The 21937-nt window shown below is 43.3% G+C and overlaps 1 protein-coding gene across 5 annotated transcripts in view; it reads left to right on the forward strand.

The window, feature by feature from the left end:
* The window catches only part of cep164 (centrosomal protein 164), a 214155-nt gene that overhangs the window by 20453 nt on the left and 171765 nt on the right, over positions 1-21937 (forward strand). For 4 of the 5 annotated variants that reach the window (XM_080214802.1, XM_080214801.1, XM_080214804.1 and 1 more), the window contains exon 3: positions 4293-4400. In XM_080214802.1, coding sequence (XP_080070928.1) covers positions 4319-4400 — 82 coding nt within the window. In that variant the 5' untranslated portion in view covers positions 4293-4318. Of the gene's footprint in view, positions 1-3060; positions 3240-4292; positions 4401-21937 lie in introns of those variants that run through there. The other variant, XM_080214803.1, reaches the window with a different exon arrangement.

A 21937-nucleotide genomic window follows, 5' to 3' on the forward strand; every position in this document is an offset into this window, starting at 1 on the left:
GTATTGCAGCGGAATTTCGTCCTAGAGTTTTCTGGGCTAGGTCAAAGACACAACGTTTAGAATCTGTTCTGAAAAAGGTTTTGTAACGTACTTTTATGTACATGCCGTTGTCTGCCCCGCTGTGTGTTTCCAGTGTTTGATTTTGTTTAATATTTCTAGAGGCTGCATTATTTTACTTTCCGTAAAATTGATTCTGTACTTTTGATGTTCACGGTGGCACGGTGGTTAGCACTGCTGCCTCACAGCACTAGGGACCCAAGTTTGATTCCTGGCCACTCTGTGTGGAGTCTGTACGTTCTCCCCATGGTTGCGTGGATTTCCTTCAGGTGCTCTGGTTTCCTCCCACAGTCTGAAAGATGTGCTGGGTAGGTGCATTGGCAGTGTTAAATTCTCCATCAGCTTACTGGAACAGGTGCCAGAGTGTGGTGACTAGGGAATTTTCACAGTAACTTCATTGCAGTGTTAATGTAAATCTACTGGTGTCATTGATAAATAAACATTAAAACCAAGCCGGTCAATCTTCTGTTTAGAGGGCTATGCTGAATTGCATGAGGGTGGAAACATTTTCTGTGTGCTTTTAAATGGCTTTTCAGTGAATGATGCTATGTACAGTATTTGCACAAGGAATTACATCTGGATGTTGAAAGCTGCTATGCTACTGGCAAACGTCTATGCCAGATGAAGTAATTTTTATACAATGCAGTCTTCAAAGCAAAGAAATAAAGTTCACCCAAGCAGACAACTACAATTTCAATTGTAATTGGCCTGAAATTGTTATTTTTATATTTGTTATCATATATAATGATTTTCCTAATTTGTACCTTGTGTAGAGTCAAGATTGATCATTTTAGGTTGAATTTAAAATTGCTCGTTAAAACTGATGGAATTGTCACCAGTAAAGAGTGATGTAGTGATGATTTCATTGGGGGACAGTACTCGATTTTGTAAGATATTGGAAAAATAAATTCTTTGGGCAATTAGCAATTCTTGCTTTTATGCTCCCTGATAACTATTTAAGTGCTGTCATTGGAATGCTGTTGATGCCTATGCCTACAAGGATACTGAGTAAAGCTCCCACCTACTGGGAGCAGCAAGGTGGCACAGTGGTTAGCACTGTTGCGTCACAGTGCCAGGGACCCGGGTTCAGTTCCTGGCTTCAGGTCACTGTCTGTGTGAGGTTTGCACATTCTCCCCATGCCTGCATGGGTTTCCTCCAGGTGCTCTGGTTTCCTCCCACAGTCCAGATGTGTGCAGGTTAGGTGGATTGGCCGTGCTAAATTGCCACTTAATGTCAGGGGGACTAGCGAAGGTAAAGGCATGGGGTTATGGGGATAGGGTGGGATTGTGGTCAGTGCAGACTTGATGGCCGAATGGCCTCCTACTGCACTGTAGGGATTCTATGATTCTGCTGCGTCCCAACCACTCAACAACCCCCTCTACTTGAATCACTGTGGCATTTTCACTGACTCCTTTTCAATTATTGCCCCAATTTAGATAAGTGTGTGATTTGGTGCTGCCAGCTGGCATCCTGGTTTGCTGCCGCTAACCTGCCCATGGGCAAATTTCCAGCAGTACAATTTGGGGCGGAAGGGCTACCAACCTGCAAATGGCATGCAGCAGATGAAGGTAATTTGAAGACCAATTTTTGGGAGGCTGACTGGAATTTGGCCTTTGAGCCTTCTGCAATGGCAAGAACATTGCAGGTGCCTGCAGACAGCTTCCAGTGACCGACATGGTCCAGAACACCTTCCAGGCTTTGAGGTTCTCCCTGCCAACCTGACCACATCTGCGGCGACAGCCACCCTACAGTGGTAACCCGGCAGCCGTGTCCATTTTTATTTCTAACTTTTTAAAGTAGCTGAGAAAGTGCCTCAAGGTGGAAGTGTTCTCTCTCTTCCTTACCTGCCATAACTGGCTGCAGCTCTTTCTGTACTGGAGGACCTCCTTCATTGGGCAGTGAGTGCATCCTCAGGACACAAAATGGCCAATTCTCAGAAAATCACTGTTGGATGAAGGCTCAACAGTGTGGCATGAGCCCCTCCCCCATTTGACCCTGACATTGGAGGCCCAATTCAAAATGCAGCATCAACTCAAGAACCTGGGTTGAAATTGCCTGTCTATATGAAACATTTACCAATGATTGAGAGATGTTCAGGCTGCAGCAAGCTACTGAAGCAAAGGGAATTTCTTTCCAACGTTCTGTATTGTTTGTTGCTGATTCTTGCCTTTTTAATGAAATGCAGCATTGTTTTGACTGCAGTTTTTATTAGCTGCCTTTCTTGTTTCTTGGTAGCAGAAACAAGTTGCTAACAAGTCTCTTTTATTCAACACCCGTTTTCTATAATTGTTCTCGTCAGATTGCATTTTCAACTTGTTCTAAGCTTCCAATGGAGTTATGAAACAAAAATAGTCCCCCTTTCATTGGAGTTCGCAACAATCTACAGTGCAAAAAGAGGCCATTTGGCCCATTGAGCCTGCACTGACAACAATCCCACCCAGGTCCCATCCCTGTAACCCCACATATTCACAGTCCTAATGCCACTGACATAGTGGCAATTTATCGTGGCTGATCAACCTAACCTGCACATGTTTGGACTGTCGGGGGGGAAACTGGAACACCTGAAGGAAACGGACGCAGACACAGGGAGAATGTGCAGACTCCACACATGCAGTCACCCGAGGCCAGAATTGAACCTGGACCCCTGGTGTTGTGAGACAGCAGTGCTAACCACTGTGCCACCGTGCTGTGCCGCCCCGTTCCTAATGGATGTTTCGGTGTGGATGCAGCTTTTTGGTCAGATGAACTCCTGAAACGTGTCACGACCACCTGCTGTAATTTCAAACTGTTTCGGCTGGCAACTTTTCCATGCAAGATACAGAAATTTTCAGGAATGTTCATGACTGAATCTTAAATGCTAACTAACAGATATTTTGAAGAACTTGATTTGTATTAAATTGGTGCACGAAACGGCTAGGTACATAATCCATGTAACCTAGCTAATCCTGCTTAATCCTATTATTTGTGTGGACCTGGCTTTGACAGCAGGAGCAGCACGACATGTCTGTGTGGAAGCTGCAGTCTATAAGCGTTTATTTGTTCTTTTGTTCTCATGTTTTCCAGCAAAGGAAAGTGGGATTTTTTTTGTTTCATTAAAACTTGTTAAATCGACCATATCTTCCAAGCGATCATGATTTATCACTTTGTCATAGGTGAATTATGATGGTCTTTTAGTTTTGAGGTAATGGATTTGATTCTGTGGTATTGCTTTGTGTGAGAGATTGTACATGGAATCTGTTAATGAACAAATTCCCTTATTGAACTCCTCTTTAAAAAAAAATTAAATGACTCGGGTTCCTTTAATTGGTTAAGACAATGAGAAGTCCATACATACAAACTAGGCAGGTGGAGGGTTTGTTGTTGATGTTCTGGCCACCATTTATCCCCTAACCAATACCACTAAGATAGTTTATCTGGTTATTTAACCTGCTGCTGTTTGTAGTGCAAATTTTGTTGCATTACCGCAGTGATTACGTTTCAGTGGTGTTTAATTAGTTGTGTAGGGTTTGTTTCATTAGGAAGTTGGGAAAAACGTACAAATGCACTGTTTCTAATTATCATTCTTTATAACAGTTTCAATTTCCAGAAGGAGTTTTTTTTATTTTTACTTGTGTGAAAGTATTTCCATCCTATTATAAATCTTTTTGCAGCACTTCCATCTGGTTAGCACTGCTGCTGTACAGTACCAGGGAGCCGGGTTCGATTCCCGGCGTGGGTCACTGTCTGTGTGGAGTTTGCATGTTCTCCCCATCTTTGCATGGGTTGCCTCCAGGTGCTCCGGTTTCCTCCCACTGTCCAAAGATGTGCAGGTTAAATGGATTGGCCATGCTAAATTGCTTTTTGGTGTCACGGGGACTTAGCCATGGGGATACAGCCTGGGTGGTATTGTGGTCATTGTAGACTTGATAGGCCGAATGGCCGCCTGCTGCACTGTAGGATTCTGAGTAAAATGAACATCATCTGTGATGACATTAGGTGCGGGTGCTTGGTGAGATCAGCTTTAGTCAGGATGTGGAGAAGTAGTGACAGAGTGCAGAAAGTTTAGTGGTGAGTGCTTTATCAATCAAATTGTTGGGTCTCTATCAATGCTGTTATTTCTGAAGAGTATTTTCTTGCTCTTAATTCTTGCATCAATACCACATTGGTCCTGGGCAGTCATTTAAACAAACTGAAATGTTTTCTTTAATACTACTGTTATAGTTCCATTCATGTAGCTTTACGCTTTCTCCTACAGGTAAAGAATCATACCTTTAAACTGAGATGACAGCAACTGCACTGAGGATTGGGGACCAATTAATCCTAGAGGAGGATTATGATGAGAATTACATTCCGAATGAACAAGGTATTTGAACTCAGCTTTACTTTGTACCTGTGCTTACTAAGTGATTTTTAAGTGCCACAAAGAGCTAGTTGGCCGCAGGCTCTGTGTAGTAATGTATAGGCATCATACATACCAATAGGAGCCTGAAGTTGGGGCTTGAACCTTGCTGATTGACATTTTAAGCATGATTTTTCGGTGCCTTCACTTCTCAGGCATTGAAGGTGATGAATGTTGGGGCCACTTGCTTCCCTGAAGTTAAATTCTGAGCATGGGATTGCAGTGAGTAATGAGAGTCAGTGAGCTGGGGTGGGAAGGGAGGAATGTTGGCCAGCTCGGTCAGCTAGTCCCCCATCATCTTGCCTGCAGAAGAAGGCTGCCTGTTTTTTTAAGAAAAACTTGCTTTTGCTAGTAGATACAGCAACAGCTGGTCAACCCTGACTGGGATAGTACATTACCTGCTCATCATAGAATCCCTAAAGTGCAGAAGAAGATATTCAGCACATTGAGTCTGCACCAACTCTCTGACAGATTATCTTACCCAGATCCTCTCCCTAGCTCTATCCCTGTAAGCCCACCCATTTCTCATAGCCCCATTTCTAATCCATCTAGCCTACGCATCTTTGGACTGAGGGAGGAAACTGGAGCACCTGGATGAAAACTGCATAGACACTGGGAGAACGTGTAACTTCCACACAAACAGGTGCCTAAAGCTGGAATTGAACCCAGTTCCCTGGCGCTATGAGGCAGTAGCACTAATCACTGTATTACTCTAACCCTAACACTAATGTTACGCTGCCATTCAGAAACAGGTTTTCCAGGTGGATCCTTGAGCAGGCAATTAGTTCCTAATTAATATGTAGAGTGACCTGTGGCATCTAAAAATTAACCCCTTTGAATTTAGCAGTGGCCCAAATTCCCATGAAGATATAGCACAGACCATTCCACTGCTTAATTTGCCAGCATGATGCCCATTTTATGCACAAGAAACTGGCACAATGCAGAGCAATATCTGTTCCCCAGGTTTTGCGAATTTTCCCTCTTTTATCCTGGGAATCTCATGATATAACAGTAATGGAGTGTTCATTAAACAGTTGTCTAAAAATTATCCTACAACAGACCCTGACATGAGGTAAGGACAATATCCAATGGATGAAAATCTTTGGCGCCATGGATCCAGAGTCACCTATTCCTTGTTTATTGCGCTTCCAACATGTCACATCTCAAATTATTTGCTGGGTCCCAAGGTCTTATGTGCAGACATAAATCTATCTGTTTGCATTTGAATGCATCAACTCTGTTTCCCCCACCCTGGCTTCCCCTCCAGTCTGTTTAATCGATTTCCCACACTCTCTGGCTACCCTCTTCTGTTTGTTTTAAATAACTGCAGTATTCTTTTTTCCCTGAGCTGTCTGGAACTGTGCACAGTATTGATAGCACAGTCGCACCAATGATTTATAAAGTGGCAGGATTGCCTTACTATTTCAGCTCACTATTGACCTTTTAATAAATGTCAACATCAGATTGTTTTCTGCTCTTGATGGTGTTGATTGAAGGGGGAACGTTGGCCAGGGCATCCGCTTCATCCCTGCCATCCATATTCATGAAAAGGCCTGTCAAATGCATCACAGTGTTTGCCTCTTAAACACCTGATACTGTAAGTCCTTTTCTATGATGAGGTTATTCAGGTTGGAGCAAGAGGCAGCTGGGCTTGCAGCCTTATCTAATTCAGAATTTATTGTTTAAATCCCAGTGGAGTAGCATGAGGCTGAATTAAGTAAATGGCATTCTGCCAGATGGGTGCCTTCCAGATCAAGTTTTACAACTTAACAATCACTGGAGCAGCTACTGATAAGTTATGGTCTTAAAATAGCAATCTACTGCTCAGAGCCTTCAGAACAAGCCCCTGTATAAACCGAGGAGGCTGGTAGATTGTGGTTTTTATGTGGGTAGCTTGTCAGCAAGTGGTCTACTGATTTTGCACGTTGTAAAAGTTGATTTGAAATGTGCCACGGTCAGCTGAATACAGTTCTACATTCAAGTAATTTATCACTTTACTGCATCCACTGGCTTTTTAAAAAAAGAGCAAAATCTAAACCACAGATGAATTAGGGTGGGAGAGGGAGCGAGAAAGTATAAACTCTGGCTCCTGTGATTCATGACCAGCAGTAAATAGAAATCTTGAACTGATGGATAAAAGTCAATATTTAAAAAGTTAGCCATTGTAAGCTTGGTTCAGTTAGTAGCATTCTTGCCTCTCAAAGTTGAAATTTAAGAACGTAGGAATTAGGACGACCGAATGGGCAATGCAGCTCTTTGAACCCGCTCCGCCATTTAACATGATCGTGGCTGACCTTAACTCCATTTTTCTGCCTGTTCCCCATAGCCCTTTATCCCGCTTTTCATCAGATACATATCTCTCAGTTTCTTGAATCTGTTCATTAATTTTTGCCCCAGCTGCACCTTGGGGCAGTGAGTTCCACAGATTCACAACCCTCTGAATTGTCCTGTAATTTGGAGGATTTGAAGAAGAATCTCGCAAACATTATTGTGAGAAACCTAGAGGAAAAAAAGACAGGATTTATTTTCTTTAAACACACCTTTGTTTATTGCTAATAAAATGTAAATGGAGACGAGTGGAAGTGGAAGCAACTGGCCTACTGATTTTGGAAGTGAAAGGCCAGATGGTGAAACACCCAAGATTTGAGTGAACTACATTTGGTAATCCCTCTGCAGAAGTAGCAGACAGCACGAGAGTCAAGGAACGTTTCTGGCAACAATAGGTAATTATTCACAATCATAGAGAAGAAATCGATAGAATATAAAGGGCAACCAGTAATATGTCAACTTCAAAGAGAAACCACAAGGACCCAGAGCCTGAAGCAACTCAGCTGCACAATGCAGGAGAGATGTTGGCAGATGGTAGCAGAGCCAACAATATGAGAAGGCTTTCAAGAAGTCGAGAAAGATGAAGAGCGAGAGTGTAACCTTGTCATCTGCAGAAAGGATGCGAGTTTTAAAATGGATTAGAGAATTTTAGTGCTGTGATGGGCACCTAATTGGAAAGGTTCAAATTTGCAGGTGCAGGTGACAACATATGGACTTTGGAGAGGAAGGCAAGCTTGGGGATGTGGGTGCAGTTCACAAGGAGGGTGCAATTAAGTGTTGTGCTTTCTGACAAAGTCGACTGATAGCCATTTTGAACATGAGAAATGGGAGCCAGAATTGCTGTTCAATAAGATCATGGCTCATATGATGTGGCCTTAAATTTCTGCTGACCCACAGTAGCCCCTGTCAATCAAAAATCCCTCTAATCTCACTTTGAATATTGGAGGGCAGTAGCGGAGGAAAGGGGAGTGGTATGAGCCGTGATTCAGTTCGTACCACGCTCCCCTCTGAATCTGAAGGCTGTGGGTTCATGTCCTACTCCAGGGGCTTGAACACAAATATAAGCTGATGCTTTACTATGTTATTGAGATAGACAGCACCTTAGATTGTGCAGCAGAATTAGATAAATTAACTGAGACCCTATCTGCCTTCTGAAGTGGATGTGCAAGTTTACATAATATTATGTCAAAGAAGATCAAAGAGTTATCTGTGCTGTTCAGGCCAATATTAATCACTCAAATAACATCACAAAGTCAGATTATTTGGTTATTATCATGTTGCTGTTTGTGGATGCTTGCTATGTGCAAATTTACTGATGTTTCCTATATTGCTACAGTGACCGTATTACAAGAATACTTAAGTGACTGTAAAGCATTTCAGAATGTCTTGAGTTTGTGAATGGCACTATGGAAATGGAATTTTTTCCCCCAAAAGCTCAAACAGTTGTGTAATCAGCAGTATAGTGGAAACAAAATTGATAGAAGAGGTGTGCATCATGGCTATAATGAGCTTGGTTAGCACGTGGGGAGAGATGGAAGACAAATTCAAGAGAGATGTGTGGTGAGGTGTGTCTTATGGGAAGCTACTGAACAGCTATCCCAGGCTTTGTGATAAAGAAGATAATGAACTATTTTTGTGTGTGCGTCTGTCCGAGGAGAGGGTTTCAGTTGGTTGATAGTGGATCAATAGTTAATTCAGTGATGCACTATAACCATTTTTACACTCAGATAATGTATATACAATCCTGCAGTGCAGAAGGAGGCCTTTCGGCCCATCAAGTCTGCATTGACCGCAATCCCACCCTGGCCCTAACCCCTTGCATTTACCCTAGCTCGTTTCCCCTGAGACTAAGGGGCAATTTAGCATGGCCAATCCACCTAACCCACACACCTTTGGATTGTGGGAGGAAACTGGGGTATTCGGAGGACACCCACATAGACACAAGAAATGTGCAAATTCCACACAGATGGTGACCCAAGCCGGGAATTGAACTGGGGTCTCTGTGAGGCAGCAGTGCTAACCACTTGAGGGAGCAAAGATGGTGGCTGCAAGAGGAATAATTAGGAGTCCTTTGGCAAACCCAGCATTTGTAGCCCATTTCTAATTGCCCTTCAGAGTCACCCACATTACTGTGGAGTTAGGAGTCACCAGGTAGGACCGACACATTTTCTTCCCTAAAAACATTAGTGAACTAAAGGGGTTTTTTTTAATGACAAACAACAAAGATTAGCTTTTTAATTCTAGATTTTACTAATTGAATTTAAATTCCACCAGATGGAATTTGATCCCATGACCCCAGAATAGTTGACTGAATCCCTAGATTGCTAGTCCAGTGACATTACCACTACACCACTGTGTCTCATACAGGAGAGGGTCAAGCGCATCAGAAGTCAATGTGATGGAATGATCGATAGTTGTGTCATCAGCTGTTCCTCAGTTTGAAGATGACGTTGACTGACGGTGATGAGTTCCTGCCATGGATCTTCATGTGACTGATCCTTGATTGTTTATCAAGAAAACTCTGAGCTTGTATGGCCAGGATATCCCATGAGATAGTGGGATCCAGAATGCAGTATTTGCTTCCTATTCTGCTGCCACTCGAACCATTGAGGCGCTGTGGCTAAAAGTGTGATGAAGTTTGGATACGTTTTTGCCATTCTGAACAATTAGTAGCAACCTCCCGCCAGTCATTAAGATCAATGCTGCCATCCTTCAAGGAGAGTTTCAGGAATGTTTATTTTGTCTTCCCCTGAAAAGTTGGCCATTTAAAAGTTCAGAAAACAGAATCTTTTTGGCCACCTGGACACGGTGTTCAGTCCATCAAAGTAGTGTTTGCAGTTTTGCAGAGTTCTTGTGGAGCTTGCTTCCAGAAGGGAACTAACTTATGTTTTAAATATCCTCCCATTGATTCCAGGGGATGCCACAGAGGATTGTTGATGGGATTTCTCTTGCATATCACTGATGCAGAGTCCAGACTGTCCTGCACTATTGAAGGATAATATGACAACCGCTGGGCAGCACAGTGGTATAATGGTTAACACTGCTGCCTTGCCACGCCAGGGACCTGGCTTTGATCCCAGCTTTGGATTACTGTTGTGGAGTTTGCATGTTCTCTGTGTCTGTGTGGATTTCCTCCAGGTGCTCTGGTTTCCTCCCACAGTCCAAACATGTGCAGGTTAGGGGGATTGGCCATGCTAAATTGCCCCTTAATATTTACCATTAACTTACACATCTTTGGATACATCAATATGCGGAGTTAATTGAATGGCACAGAAGAGGGCTTGGGTTGTATTCCATTTTCGGAGAGTCGGTGCGGGCTCGATGGAAGGCTGAGCTGGGAAAGCTGATCAAGTGCTGAATCTCCTCATCGATGATGGCTTTTTGAGAGAGGTGTCAGTCAAGGTATGGACAATACTGAATATATTTGAGGATCTCTCCTTCAACATGAATGGCTTTATATGGTTGCCTTGATAAGGGGTTGATATGAATTTTGTTTTGGCCACATTCTAGGACAGGCAAGTTTCTTGTGTACGGATTTGAAGAGATCGAGGGTGGCTTGTAAACCTGATGTAGAGGTAGCAACAATACTGTAGTCATCTGCAAACTGTAGATCATGCCCATCAGTGGTGGTCAGTTTAGTTTGGCGTGGAGGTGACTAAGTTTGAATAGTTTTCTGTCTAGATCAGCGGTTCCCCAAGTGTGATACGCAAACCCTCAAGGGGTTTGTGAATGTTTGAGGGTTTGCAGGACAAATCCCATGATGATAAACTCATAGGTGTCTCAGTTGGAGTGATAGCTCATCACTGTAAAAGACCATCCCATATGACAAACTATTTGACTAAAGATTGCTGCTGTTTTATTTGTTTTCCCTTCTACGACACGGGGAGACGAGGTGGAACAATGGTTAGCGCTGCTGCCTCACAGCACCACGTACTGAGTTTGATTCCCTGCTTGAGTCACTGTCTGTGTGGAGTTTGCACATTCTCTCCATGCCTGCGTGGGTTTCCTTAGGGTGCTCCAGTTTTGTCCCACGGTCCAAAAATGTGCAGGCTAGGTGAATTGACCAGGTGAATTCTCCCTCCGTGTACCCGAACAGGCGCCAGAGTGTGGCTACTCAGGGATTTTCACAGTGACTTAATTTGCAGTGTGAATGTAAGCCTAATTGTGACACTAATAAATCAGCTTTAAACTTTTCCAGTCTTCTCTCCTAAGACCTGCCTCAGCTCACCGCCATCAACTCCAGTTTCCAAAAATCTTTATGGGACTGTTACTGATGTGTAGGGGAGAGTGGGTTTAGCCCATGGGATAGTTTTTTTTTAATGCTCAGGTAATGGAGGAACTCCCAGGTTTTACAAGGGGGGGGGGTGCGGGAACGGAGGTTCATGAAATTTGACATTTTCAAGAAAGGGATTCATAGGATCTTAATGTTTAACCTAGATCGTATTTAATACTGACACCAGAGAATGGTTGATTTTTAATAAGGCGAATAGCCACAATCAGGTTGACTGTAAATAGCGTGGGGTCTATATCGCAGCCTTGCTTGATACCAGTCTGGATTTTGAAAGCATCTGTTTCAGATCTTCCATTTCAGACAGTTGTTGTTCAAGTTGTATCATCATGAAACAATTTCAGGATTGTGATGAAATTTCTCGTACATTCAAATCTTTGGAGCACAATTTCACAGAGCCTCGTGATTTGCTGAGTTAATTGCTTTGGTCAAGTTGATAAATGTGATGTGGTGTTCTCAGTGTTTTCCTTGGATTTTTCTGGCAGCAAAGACTATGTTGGAGATTCGTCTGAAAGGTCAAAAGCCACGTTGTATCCCTGGGAGGATTTCCTCACCCACTAGAAGTGGGTGATTCAGGAAAATCCTGTTCCTGCTAAGGATAAGAGAAAAATATCTCAATAGTTTCCATAGCATAATTTATTTCCTTTCTTAATGACAATTAGAACATAAGAACATAGGAGCAGGAATAGGCCATCTAGCCCTTCGAGCCTGCCCCGCCATTCAGTAAGATCATGGCTGATCTGAAGTGGATCAGTTCCACTTACCCACTTTCTCCCCATAACCCTTAATTTCCCTGTTTATCAAAAACCTATCTAACCGTGACTTAAATATATATTTAGCGACGTAGCCTCCACCACTTCAATGGGCAGAGAATTCCAGAGATTCACCACCCTTTGAGTGAAGAAGTTCCTCCTCAACTCCGATCTAAGCTGCACCTCCCCCCCGCCCTTACCTTAAGGCTGTGTCCTCTAGTCCTGCTATCCTTTCTAAATGGGAAGAATCTCTCTACCTCTACCCTATCCATCCCCTTCATTATCTTATACGCCTCTATAAGATCCCCCCTCATCCTTCTAAACTGCAACGAGTACAGACCCAAATTACTTCTGTTAGAAGCTACAGAAGGAGCAATGCAACCAGAAGGTAAATGGCTAGATTGTTAGGCATTTGAAAATGCTATTGTAAGGTCCCATTTCAGAATTCTATGTACTTTCTCTCTCCCTAACCTCTTCCACATCCATAATATTTTCCATATCATGGTTTTTCTCCATGTCGAGTTTTCGTTTCTGTTGAGTCTGTGTTTTGATTCTGTGGTAAATTGTCTCTGCATTGTAAAAAGGTGAAAATTTCTCTAACATCTTATTTAATTAGCAACAATTTGCACTTTTATTTCAGCCCTGAAGTGCAGTCAGACGCAGAGTGTGCTTTAAGAGGTGGTGAAAAGTGAGCAAAGGACAAGCAGCGGACAGAAGTAGAAATTGTTTTAATAAAAGCAGAAAATGTTAAGAAAAACTCAGCAGGGCAGGCAGCATCTTTGGAGACAGAGTTAATGCTTTGAACCTCCAATCAATAATCTTTCATCAGAACTGAGTTGAAATGATTTACTGAAAATTTTATCAAGTTGCTTTTTTTTTAACTACTCTATTGAGTCACAGGTATTTCTTTCAACTTTGATAGCTGCTCCTTGCTTGTATGTATTATTAAAATCTCTGACTTCTCTTGATCCTGCTACTTGGTCCAAAAGTGCTGCAATTCCTCAGTTCGAGTGGGCAACACTCACAATGATATTCCAGACTGCCAGTACCATTCTGCAGGCGTTAAGCTGGTAAATAATAAAATTATATTGATACAAGTGACTAGCTTGCTAACTAATCAATACTATGTGTGGTTTAATTGGATTGAAGTGCAAGTTCTCGTGATTCAAAAGAACTGAGTTTGGGGCTGTCTGAGCTGAGTTTCTTGTGGCTGCAGCAGTTCCACAAAACAGTAAGTCTAATGTCAGAAAAAAATGCACACTGTTGTTTGGTGGATATGTGAAGGTCAATGTGGAAAGTGGAGCTTTTCACCTTGATGCAGTGAAGAGGGCTGATTTGATTTTTTTTTGCTTTCAAGATGCCGTAATAGATGGAGCAAGGAAGAGAAAGTTTCCCTCACTGAGCAGTCCCTGCTGTATTTAAAATTGGGCCAATACTTGAAGCTAGAGTGTTCTTTAGAATTGGTACTGGTTACTTGTGGTGACGCGCAAAATTATCAACATTTTTGTCATAGGTCATGCAGTTGAGTGGAAAGGTATCATCAAGAACTGATGGGAAAACTTTTCAATGATAATTCGGGACAAAATTAACAATCACCTTGACAGACACGAATTAATTAAATAAGCCTACTCACCATCTACAAGTAAATAGTGTGATGGAATATTCCCCACATGCTTGGATGGGTTCAACTCCAACAACACTCAAGAGGTTTGACACTGTCCAGGACAAAGCAGTTTGCTTGATTGGCACCACATCCACTCCTCCACCACTGAAGCTCAGTAGCAGCTGTGTGTACCGTCTACATGGTGCATTGCAGCAATTCACCAAAGATCCTTAGATAGCACCTCCCAAACCCATGTCCAGATCCATCTCAGAGGACAAGAGCAGCAGATATATGGGAACACCACGACCTGCAAGTTCCCTTCCAAGCCACTCATCATCCTGACTTGGAAATATATTGCCATTCCTTTGCAGTCGCTGGGTCAAAATCCTCGAATTCCTTCCCCAACAGCACTGTGGGTCAACCCAGAGAACATGGACTGCAGCAATTCAAAAAGACAGCTCACTGCCACCTTCTCAAGGGTAGCTAGGAATGGGCAATAAATGCTGGCCAGCCAGTGGGCCCATGTCCTACAAATGAATGAGAAAAAAGGAAGCCAGAATGGATTTGTTTACAGCAAATGGGTAACGTGGTTTATATAGCTGACATGAATTTTCAAAAAGCATTTGATAATGTACCCTATAAGTAGTCCTGTTGGCAAAGTTGGAGCTGATGGAATAAAGAGATTACAGATTGGATATGGAATTGGCTGAGTGGCAGGAAACGCAGTTATGTTACACAGCTGTTTTCTGGATTGGAGGATGGTATAAAATCCTTATGAGCTGGTGTTTGGGCCTCAGTTTTTCTTGATCTACATTCAAGACCCAGAATTGGATATACATGGAATAATGTCCAAATTTGTGGAGAGCATAAAACCTGGGAAGTATTGTGAACTGAGTAGGACAATGAAAAATTCCAAAGAATCTAGATAGGTTAGTGGAATGAGCAGACAATTGGCAAGTGAATTTTAATGGAGAAAAGTGTGAAGTGATTCATTTTAGTCAGAAGAGCGAGGCAAAGCAATATAACATAAATGATACCATTCCAGTGGGCAGTATAGTGATTAGCACTGCTGCCTCACAACGCCAAGCACCTGGGCTCGATTCCCAGCTTGGGTCACTGAGTGGAGTTTGCACATTCTCCCCATGTCTGTGCGGCTTTCCTCCAGATGCTCCAGTTTCCTCCCACATTTTGGCTGGTTAGGTGCGTTGGCCATGCTAAATTCTCCCTCCGTGTACCCGAACAGGTGCTGGAGTGTGGCGACTAGGGGATTTTCACAGTAACTTCATTGCAGTGTTAATGTAAGCCTACTCATGACAAATAAATAAGCTTTACTTTTAAAGAAGGTGCAGGAGCAGAGGGACTTGGGGTTGCAAACCATTGAAAGCAACAGGACAAGTTGAGAATGCAGTAAATGAAGTATACATGATCCTGGGCTTTATCAGTAGGGAATAGGATACAAAAGCAAGGAAGTTGTGAATAAACCTTATATAAAATGTTGGTGGTGCCCCAACTGGAGAATTCTGGGCACCATACCTTAAGAAGGATGTGAACTTGCTGGAGAGGATCCACAAGTGGTTCCAGTGATGAGGAACCTCATCCACATAGATTGGAAAAACTGTTCCCTTTGAAGAGACAATTGAGAGAAACTTACTCATGGTGCTCAAAATCATGAGGGACCTGAAGGAACTATTCATCTTGGCAAATGGAGCAAGAATCGGAAGACGCTGGTTTAATGTGTTTTGAAGCTGACTTTCCAAGATGGTTATGTTTTAAAATGTTTCTTTTTACTTGAGGTGAAACAGAACCTTCTGAAAAGAGGGATGGTGAGGTCATGGTGAACACCTCTGCTTGGAGACAGGCCCATGTGATCTGGTGACATGGGAGAGAAATGGAAAAGTACTGAAATCATGTGACAGTTTTTTCCTTTGACACACTAACTCACAGAAAAAGGACAGCTGAATTTTGAGACGCAGAGTGGCAAAGGTGATACTGCTGGAACGAAACAAAGTGGAGAAGCAGTAGAACTGTTCATCGTTAACAACCTAGCAGGATGCTTCTGAGAGTTTATTTTCTGTTTGATAAGACTTTTAGAACAAGGAGTCACTAAGGTAGGCCTTGCTGGTGAAAATTGGATCTGCAAGACTTTGGCTGAGTGGAAAAATTTTTGAAGAACACTGCAAGATACAAGCTAGCGTGGCAGGGAATCGTGAGCGTGCTGAAGAGTCGGGAGTTGCTTTGAACTTGTTTCTATAATACCAGCACACAATGAAAGAGGCTCTAAGACTTATCTCAAGTGCCTTAAGTAATGCAAAAGCATTTTTTCTTTAGTGCATTTGTTCCCTTTAAGTAATGTTTGATATCAATTTTCTCGTTACATTAAGTCTTAAAATGTAAAATCTTGTCCTGTGGTTATTTTCATCAGCCGCTAGGAAATTCATCTCTCAAAAATTACCAGTCTCAACAAGGATCATAACAAAGGTGATTAATAAAAGAAGCAATGGCCACATGAAGGAAAACATTTTTTTGCATCAAATGGTTAGGATCTGGACTGCACTTCCTGAGATGTTGATGGAGGAAGATACAATCAAAGCCTTCAAAAGAGCTGTGAATAATTATCTAAGAATAAGTTTCCAAGACTGTGGAGAATGCAAGGGAGTGGGACTAGTGTTAGTTTAAAACATGGTACCTTAATAAAGTCTACCTCCTTTTAATTCAAGATGAAGTGGGGTGGAGCGAGCATTGGGCATTGGACCTCTTACACTCTGCCTGGAGACAGGTTCATGTGACCTGGTTGCCATGGAGATGGGCACAGGTCAAATCCTACTGAAAACCAGATTAGTTTGAATACCTGGATACAGAAGGGGAGGCAGTTGTCATTGCTGCTTGCAAACTCTTGGAAGTAGTCAGAGCAAGAAATTTGGGAGGAGAACTACAACAGGTATTCCGAACTCAGGCAGAAGAAATGGACTGCTTTTGGGTTAATTATCATGCAAATGCTGCTGAGGACCAAACCCTTGATTGAAGGAACAAAGCTTGGCATTACCAGCGAGTGTCTTGCTGCTGACAGTTCATTCAAGCATACTTGGAAGATTGAGTGAAGAAGTTTAAAAGGACTCTGGAAGACTCTGGCAGAGCAGAGGAAACCGTGTCTGTTGAATCATTGGAAGACATTTGGGGCTTCAAATGTAAGACTATCTGCTGAGCCTAAGCCATATCGTACAAACGTGTGGTTTTCAGTTGCTGTGGGAATACTTTTTTCTGTAGTCTGATGTATTATTTGCCTGCCAAGTAATGTTTACTATATGATGCTTTTAGTGTGTTTGTTACAGTAAAAGCCTTAAACTGTGAAATCTTTTTGTGTGATCCATTTAAGTTAGATACTGGAAAATACATTTATAATAGCTACCGGTTTCTATGGCAATTAAAACAGAGTAAGCTGCTCGTGCAGAGAACTAGCTCAGACACTGTGGGCCAAATGGCTTCCTTTTGAGCAGTAATAGTTTTATGATTCTATTCTTTGGTCAGAACCTTTCCACTCACAGCAGATGAGGATACTTAATTTGACTAAAAATCAGATCCCCGATGGTGGGATGAACTTTTGCAAATAAGTTTTTGGGGTTTTAAAAGCCAGTTGAGTTTCCCAACAACAAGTGCCTGGAAACCCATTTGCGTGTAATTAAAAGGCCAGCTTGTCAGAATTAAGTTCTCTGCAGTGAGAAGTTAGAACGTTCACATTTAACTGGTAGATTTTCAATGATCGCCGGTGAGTAGCCACTGCACTGTCGTCTTTGGCATGCGTCTGTCTATGCCAGATTATGCTTGAGACTGGGTGGCAGCATGCAAGTTACAGAGGATGACTGAGGAATGGAGGGAGGCAGGCTTAGAAAGGAAGAGTGGATGGGCAAAGTTGGAAGAATTAGGAGGAAGGGTAGAGCAGTGGCTGAGCAATGATGGCAGGGTTATGCAGCTGTCATGGTTTACAGAGATGTGTTAAATCCAGTCAAGTGGGTATTTTTCATGCTTTTCTTCATGGGAGGGGTTGTCCACATAGTGATGGTGGCAGAGGGAAGCTTATAGAAGGTGGCATCATGGATGCTAATGTAGAAAGAGGGTTTAGATTAAATTACAGAGCGGTATACAGAGGGTATGGTGACTGTGACATTGGGACATTGGTGGGGGGGAGGACGTGAATCCATTATGTTGAAAGTGGCAAGGTCACATTTGAGTACTGTAGGGGGTTGTGAGGCAGTTATGAAAAGAGGGTTAATCTTAGCCATGAAGACTGGTGAGATTATGTTCACAACAGGCATCCCTATTTGGTTAAGAGCTCAGGGAGAGCAGAGATAAAGACAAATATTAGAGAGTCAAGGGTAGTAGGAAAGCTGCAATGTGGACAGTGGGGAGATGAAATATAATTTGGTGTTGGTGAAGGAAGTTGGGATGATTTGGAGCATTAATGAAGCTTAAGCTGAAGGCCATCTCCTCTTGACCAAAGCAGATAAAGCCAAAGTGCAACTTCATGGGGCCTGGGTAGATTCTGGCCCCAATTTGCTAGGTTGAAACGGCAAGGTATCCAAGTAGATTATAATAGTGGATATGGGGATGGGTGGAATCTCTATGTTGGTAAGGACAGGGTTAACCTGAAGGTTATGGAGGCAGCTTAATAGCGTCTGAGGGAGAGTACACTGGTGTGATCCAGGCAACATGTATCCATGAACATGGGTATCCAAATGCAAGGAGCACTCATCTTTGTTCTTCCAGTATGGGCTTGGCTGAATGGCACTAACACACGAGTAATTTCACCTACCAGAAGTCCTTGCTCCCACTGTGGGTCTGTATTGCAACACTGCAAGTAAAGAAATAGCGTGCATCTTGTAGCAGTAAAGGCCCAGCACATTCTACCCTTGCCCTATCGCTCACTAATCACCCCAACTTCCTCCACGATATTCCACCTTGGCCATATCTGCCTTGGATAGGGTGATGGATAAACCAATGCTAGGTCCAGGCTTTTTGGTTGTATGAATTGATCAGTGACGGAGGAAAGGTTTCAAACAGCGTAGTGATTCTATGGGTCACTGCGTGTGTTCATGAGTACCTCTGGAATCCCTGATGAAGATTAAGGCTGCCTTTCTTTTTGCTAGCCGTGGTGCAACTGAGGAGGACCTGGGAAAGGATGGCTTAGCGCCAGAAACAGCAATGGCTGAGTCAGCGGCTGCAGAGACTCCTCAAAGTACTTTCCGAGGGATCCCAGTCGGGTGGCCAGGTTTGTACCAAGGTCTCAACTTCAACAGCCATGCTCAAGGATGCCTCCTATATGTTTCAGGTTCCTTGTATCTTGCATAGTGGATGATGTGAGACAACAAATGGTGATTGCATAGGCCCATGTCATCTGTGGGTATTCAAGAATGAAGTTTGTCCTTAGATGCACATGATCATTTCAGCAAATGGCAGCAGAATGAGAATACACTGAGCATTAGCATGGTGCAATTATACATATATTTACAATTGTGATTGATGTTTGCAACTATGCCATCTTTGTGCCTTAATGTTTATTTATCTTTTTTAACACTATGCCTAGGTGCAACCCCAAACATCCACAACTGAGTTACAGACAACCTGATGACTGCTATGCTCTGTTGACTGAGGACTTTGGCAGGTGTCGTCTGGTGGCCCTAGATCTAGAGGACCCCAGCCAGCTAAGGGTCTCCTGCACAGATGTAGGCACACCCTCCTTAACCTGACCTGCTGGAGTTGATGAGGTGCTGGTAGAGAGGCAGGGCCTCCTTGGATGAAAGGGTGCCTTGCTGATGCTCCTCCTCCCTGTTGGTGTGTAATGGCACTTGCCTGACTCTGAGGAGAAGGGGCAGCTGAAAAACAGTCCACCCCTCTTTAACCACTGCTGCACTACACCCATGTCTAGAGTGATGGAGTGCAGGTCCAAGCTCTTATCTGGCAGCCACTATTCTGCTGGACTTGGGTCTTCAGGGCGGTTGCCAAGTGCTTGATGTTGGTGCTACAATTGCAGACAAAACTTGCATGGACTCCAGCATTTGGCATGGCCTATGCATGGTCTCTGTCTCTGCCGTAGGTTCCCCTGCATCTCCAGCATGCCTCTTATGACCAGGTCCAGAGGCTTGTTGCCTACAGGAGGCTCTCAGCTGGGGGCCTTGTCTCCAACAGTCCTCTGAGTGTCAGAACCTCAGCCGTCACTTCCTCTGCCAACTGTGGACCAATATTGGCAAGGTGTTCACCAGATTGTGGTCCTGAACCTACTCTAAAACATAACAGCCACCAGGGTGAATGTCTGTGCTAATGGAGAGTGCAGGTGAATATTGTGACAGATTCTAAGGCATCATCCTGAAAGGTGGATTGGAGCTGGAGCTCTACGTGGTTTCCCCTTTGCCTCCTTTTTCTCCTAGTGCCTGGAACAGAGAAGAAAAAGATTTAGTGGCTGCCTAAGCAAGCTTTCTTATTTATATCTCCTGTCAGCACTTCTGACATCTGCAGACTGAAGATATCATCTCTGGCTTGCTGAGGGAGTCCTAGCACACCTTTGGCGCTGGCATGGTCATACTGCTCCCCAGCTAGTTCCTCTTGTAAAATGCTACTGATTCTAATATCTGAAAGACTGTTGCTAGTTGCTGATGTATGTGTCCTTGTCCTGCGGAGAGAAGGATTGATTGACATTCCAGCGGGTGCATGAGCAGTTTAGAAGCATGCATGCTTATGCTAGCTTCTGGGCCCTCTCCAATAAATGATTAACAAGCGCAATATCCTATAACTGATAGCACATTGAGACATTCAATGCACATGTCCCATCTGCTGCTGAGTCCTGAACTCTTCTGTCCGACATTGTTCTGCACTCAGACGTACAATTCCAGATGCCTAATGTGTTACTTTGCTATAAGTACAGGTAGCACATATCCTGCTCGAGCCCAACAGTTCATAAAATCATAGAATCCTGCAGTGCATAAGGAGCCCATATGGCCCATCGAGCCTACTCAGACAACAATCTCACCGAGGTCTTATCCCAGTAATCCCTGCTATTTACCATGCTAATCCCTCTGACACTAAGGGACATTTAGTATGCCACATCTTTGGAGTGTGGGAGGAAACCGGAGCACCCAGAGGAAACTCATGCAGACATGGAAAACATGCAAACTCCACACAGACAGTGACCCGAGGCTGGACTTGAACTGGGTCCCTGGCATTGTGAGGCCGCTGTGCTAACCACAACGCCACTGTCCTGCCCTTCCATCCTCCATCCTTTTTCAGCATTACTGGATTGTTCTCTTGTGGGTCCTATTGGCTGTGACCTCCGTCCATCCTGCAGTGATCAGCCAGGGGGGCCTCCTGTTGCCATCCCTGGGAAACAACAACACCTGCCTTTGCTGACAGCCTGGAAGAAAAAAGTGAAGCTTTGCTGAACTGCAGGACTACACGTTGCCTGCTCTGCGAAGTTCTGCTATCTGCTGTAGATCTCCCTCTGGAATGACAGCCAGACTGATGTTTCTGGCTTACAGTGAATGAGTGGCTGTCGGTTTCCTCCCGGTGCTCCGCTTTCCTCCCACACTCCAAAGATGTGTGGGTTGGGTTGATTGGTCATACTAAATTGCCCCTTTAGTGTCAGGGGAATTAGCGAAGTAAATACTAGATGTTACGAGGATAGTGCCTTTAAATATGATGCCTGGACCTTTGGCTCCATGAGGTAATGGTGAGGATGGTGACTTTCTGCCTGCCGCTGCTGCAAGATTCACTATGCTCCTCGCACATGTGTATTTATGGAGCTGAGCAGCACGAGGTTGTACATGACCAGCTGTTCTGTCTCTGAGTGCGAGTCATTCTCGCTTCTACTCCCCCCCAGCCAGTTTATAGACCAGGAGAGATGATTCCACCCTATATACCAGGTTATGGATGACAGTGGACTATGGCAAATACATTCTAAATATACGTGTCTATAATTTATTTAAAAAATCTCAAACTGACCAGGTCAGTGTTGGTAAGGTATACAGGATTCCATTTAAAAGTATTCTTCGAATTACATGCAGATGAGGAACCGATCTGATGGTTGAAGCTACAAGTTGTAAACACTTCATTCAATGACAGTGAAATAAATAGGCCTTCCATAATAATTAACTATTTTGTTTAAACACCAGGCATTATTTTGAGTTCTCTACTTGCAGCCTGTCATTGTCCATAAAGGGAAACTATCTTGGAAACAACTACAAAGCTAGACTGTGTTGGGGAAACTCACTGATTCTGATAAAGTTGGACTGTGCCCTGAGATTGAGGCATTGAGTTGCGAACACTGATATATCTCATCCATGACAAATTTTAAAACCAAGAGTTCGTGTCACTGAATCTTGATTTTTATCCTGCTTTCTCTCTCTTTAAAATAAAAAATCCAGGTGCTGTCCTAGACCAAAAAATTTTGGCTTTTTATTAAGATTCATCAAAGTTAAAGTTTATTAGTCACAAGTAAGGCTTACATTAACACTGCAATGAAGTTACTGTGAAATTCTCCTAGTCA

The sequence above is a fragment of the Carcharhinus amblyrhynchos genome, chromosome 29 (assembly GCF_965287045.1).
Source record: "Carcharhinus amblyrhynchos chromosome 29, sCarAmb.v2.hapA, whole genome shotgun sequence".
NCBI classification, from domain to species: domain Eukaryota; kingdom Metazoa; phylum Chordata; class Chondrichthyes; order Carcharhiniformes; family Carcharhinidae; genus Carcharhinus; species Carcharhinus amblyrhynchos.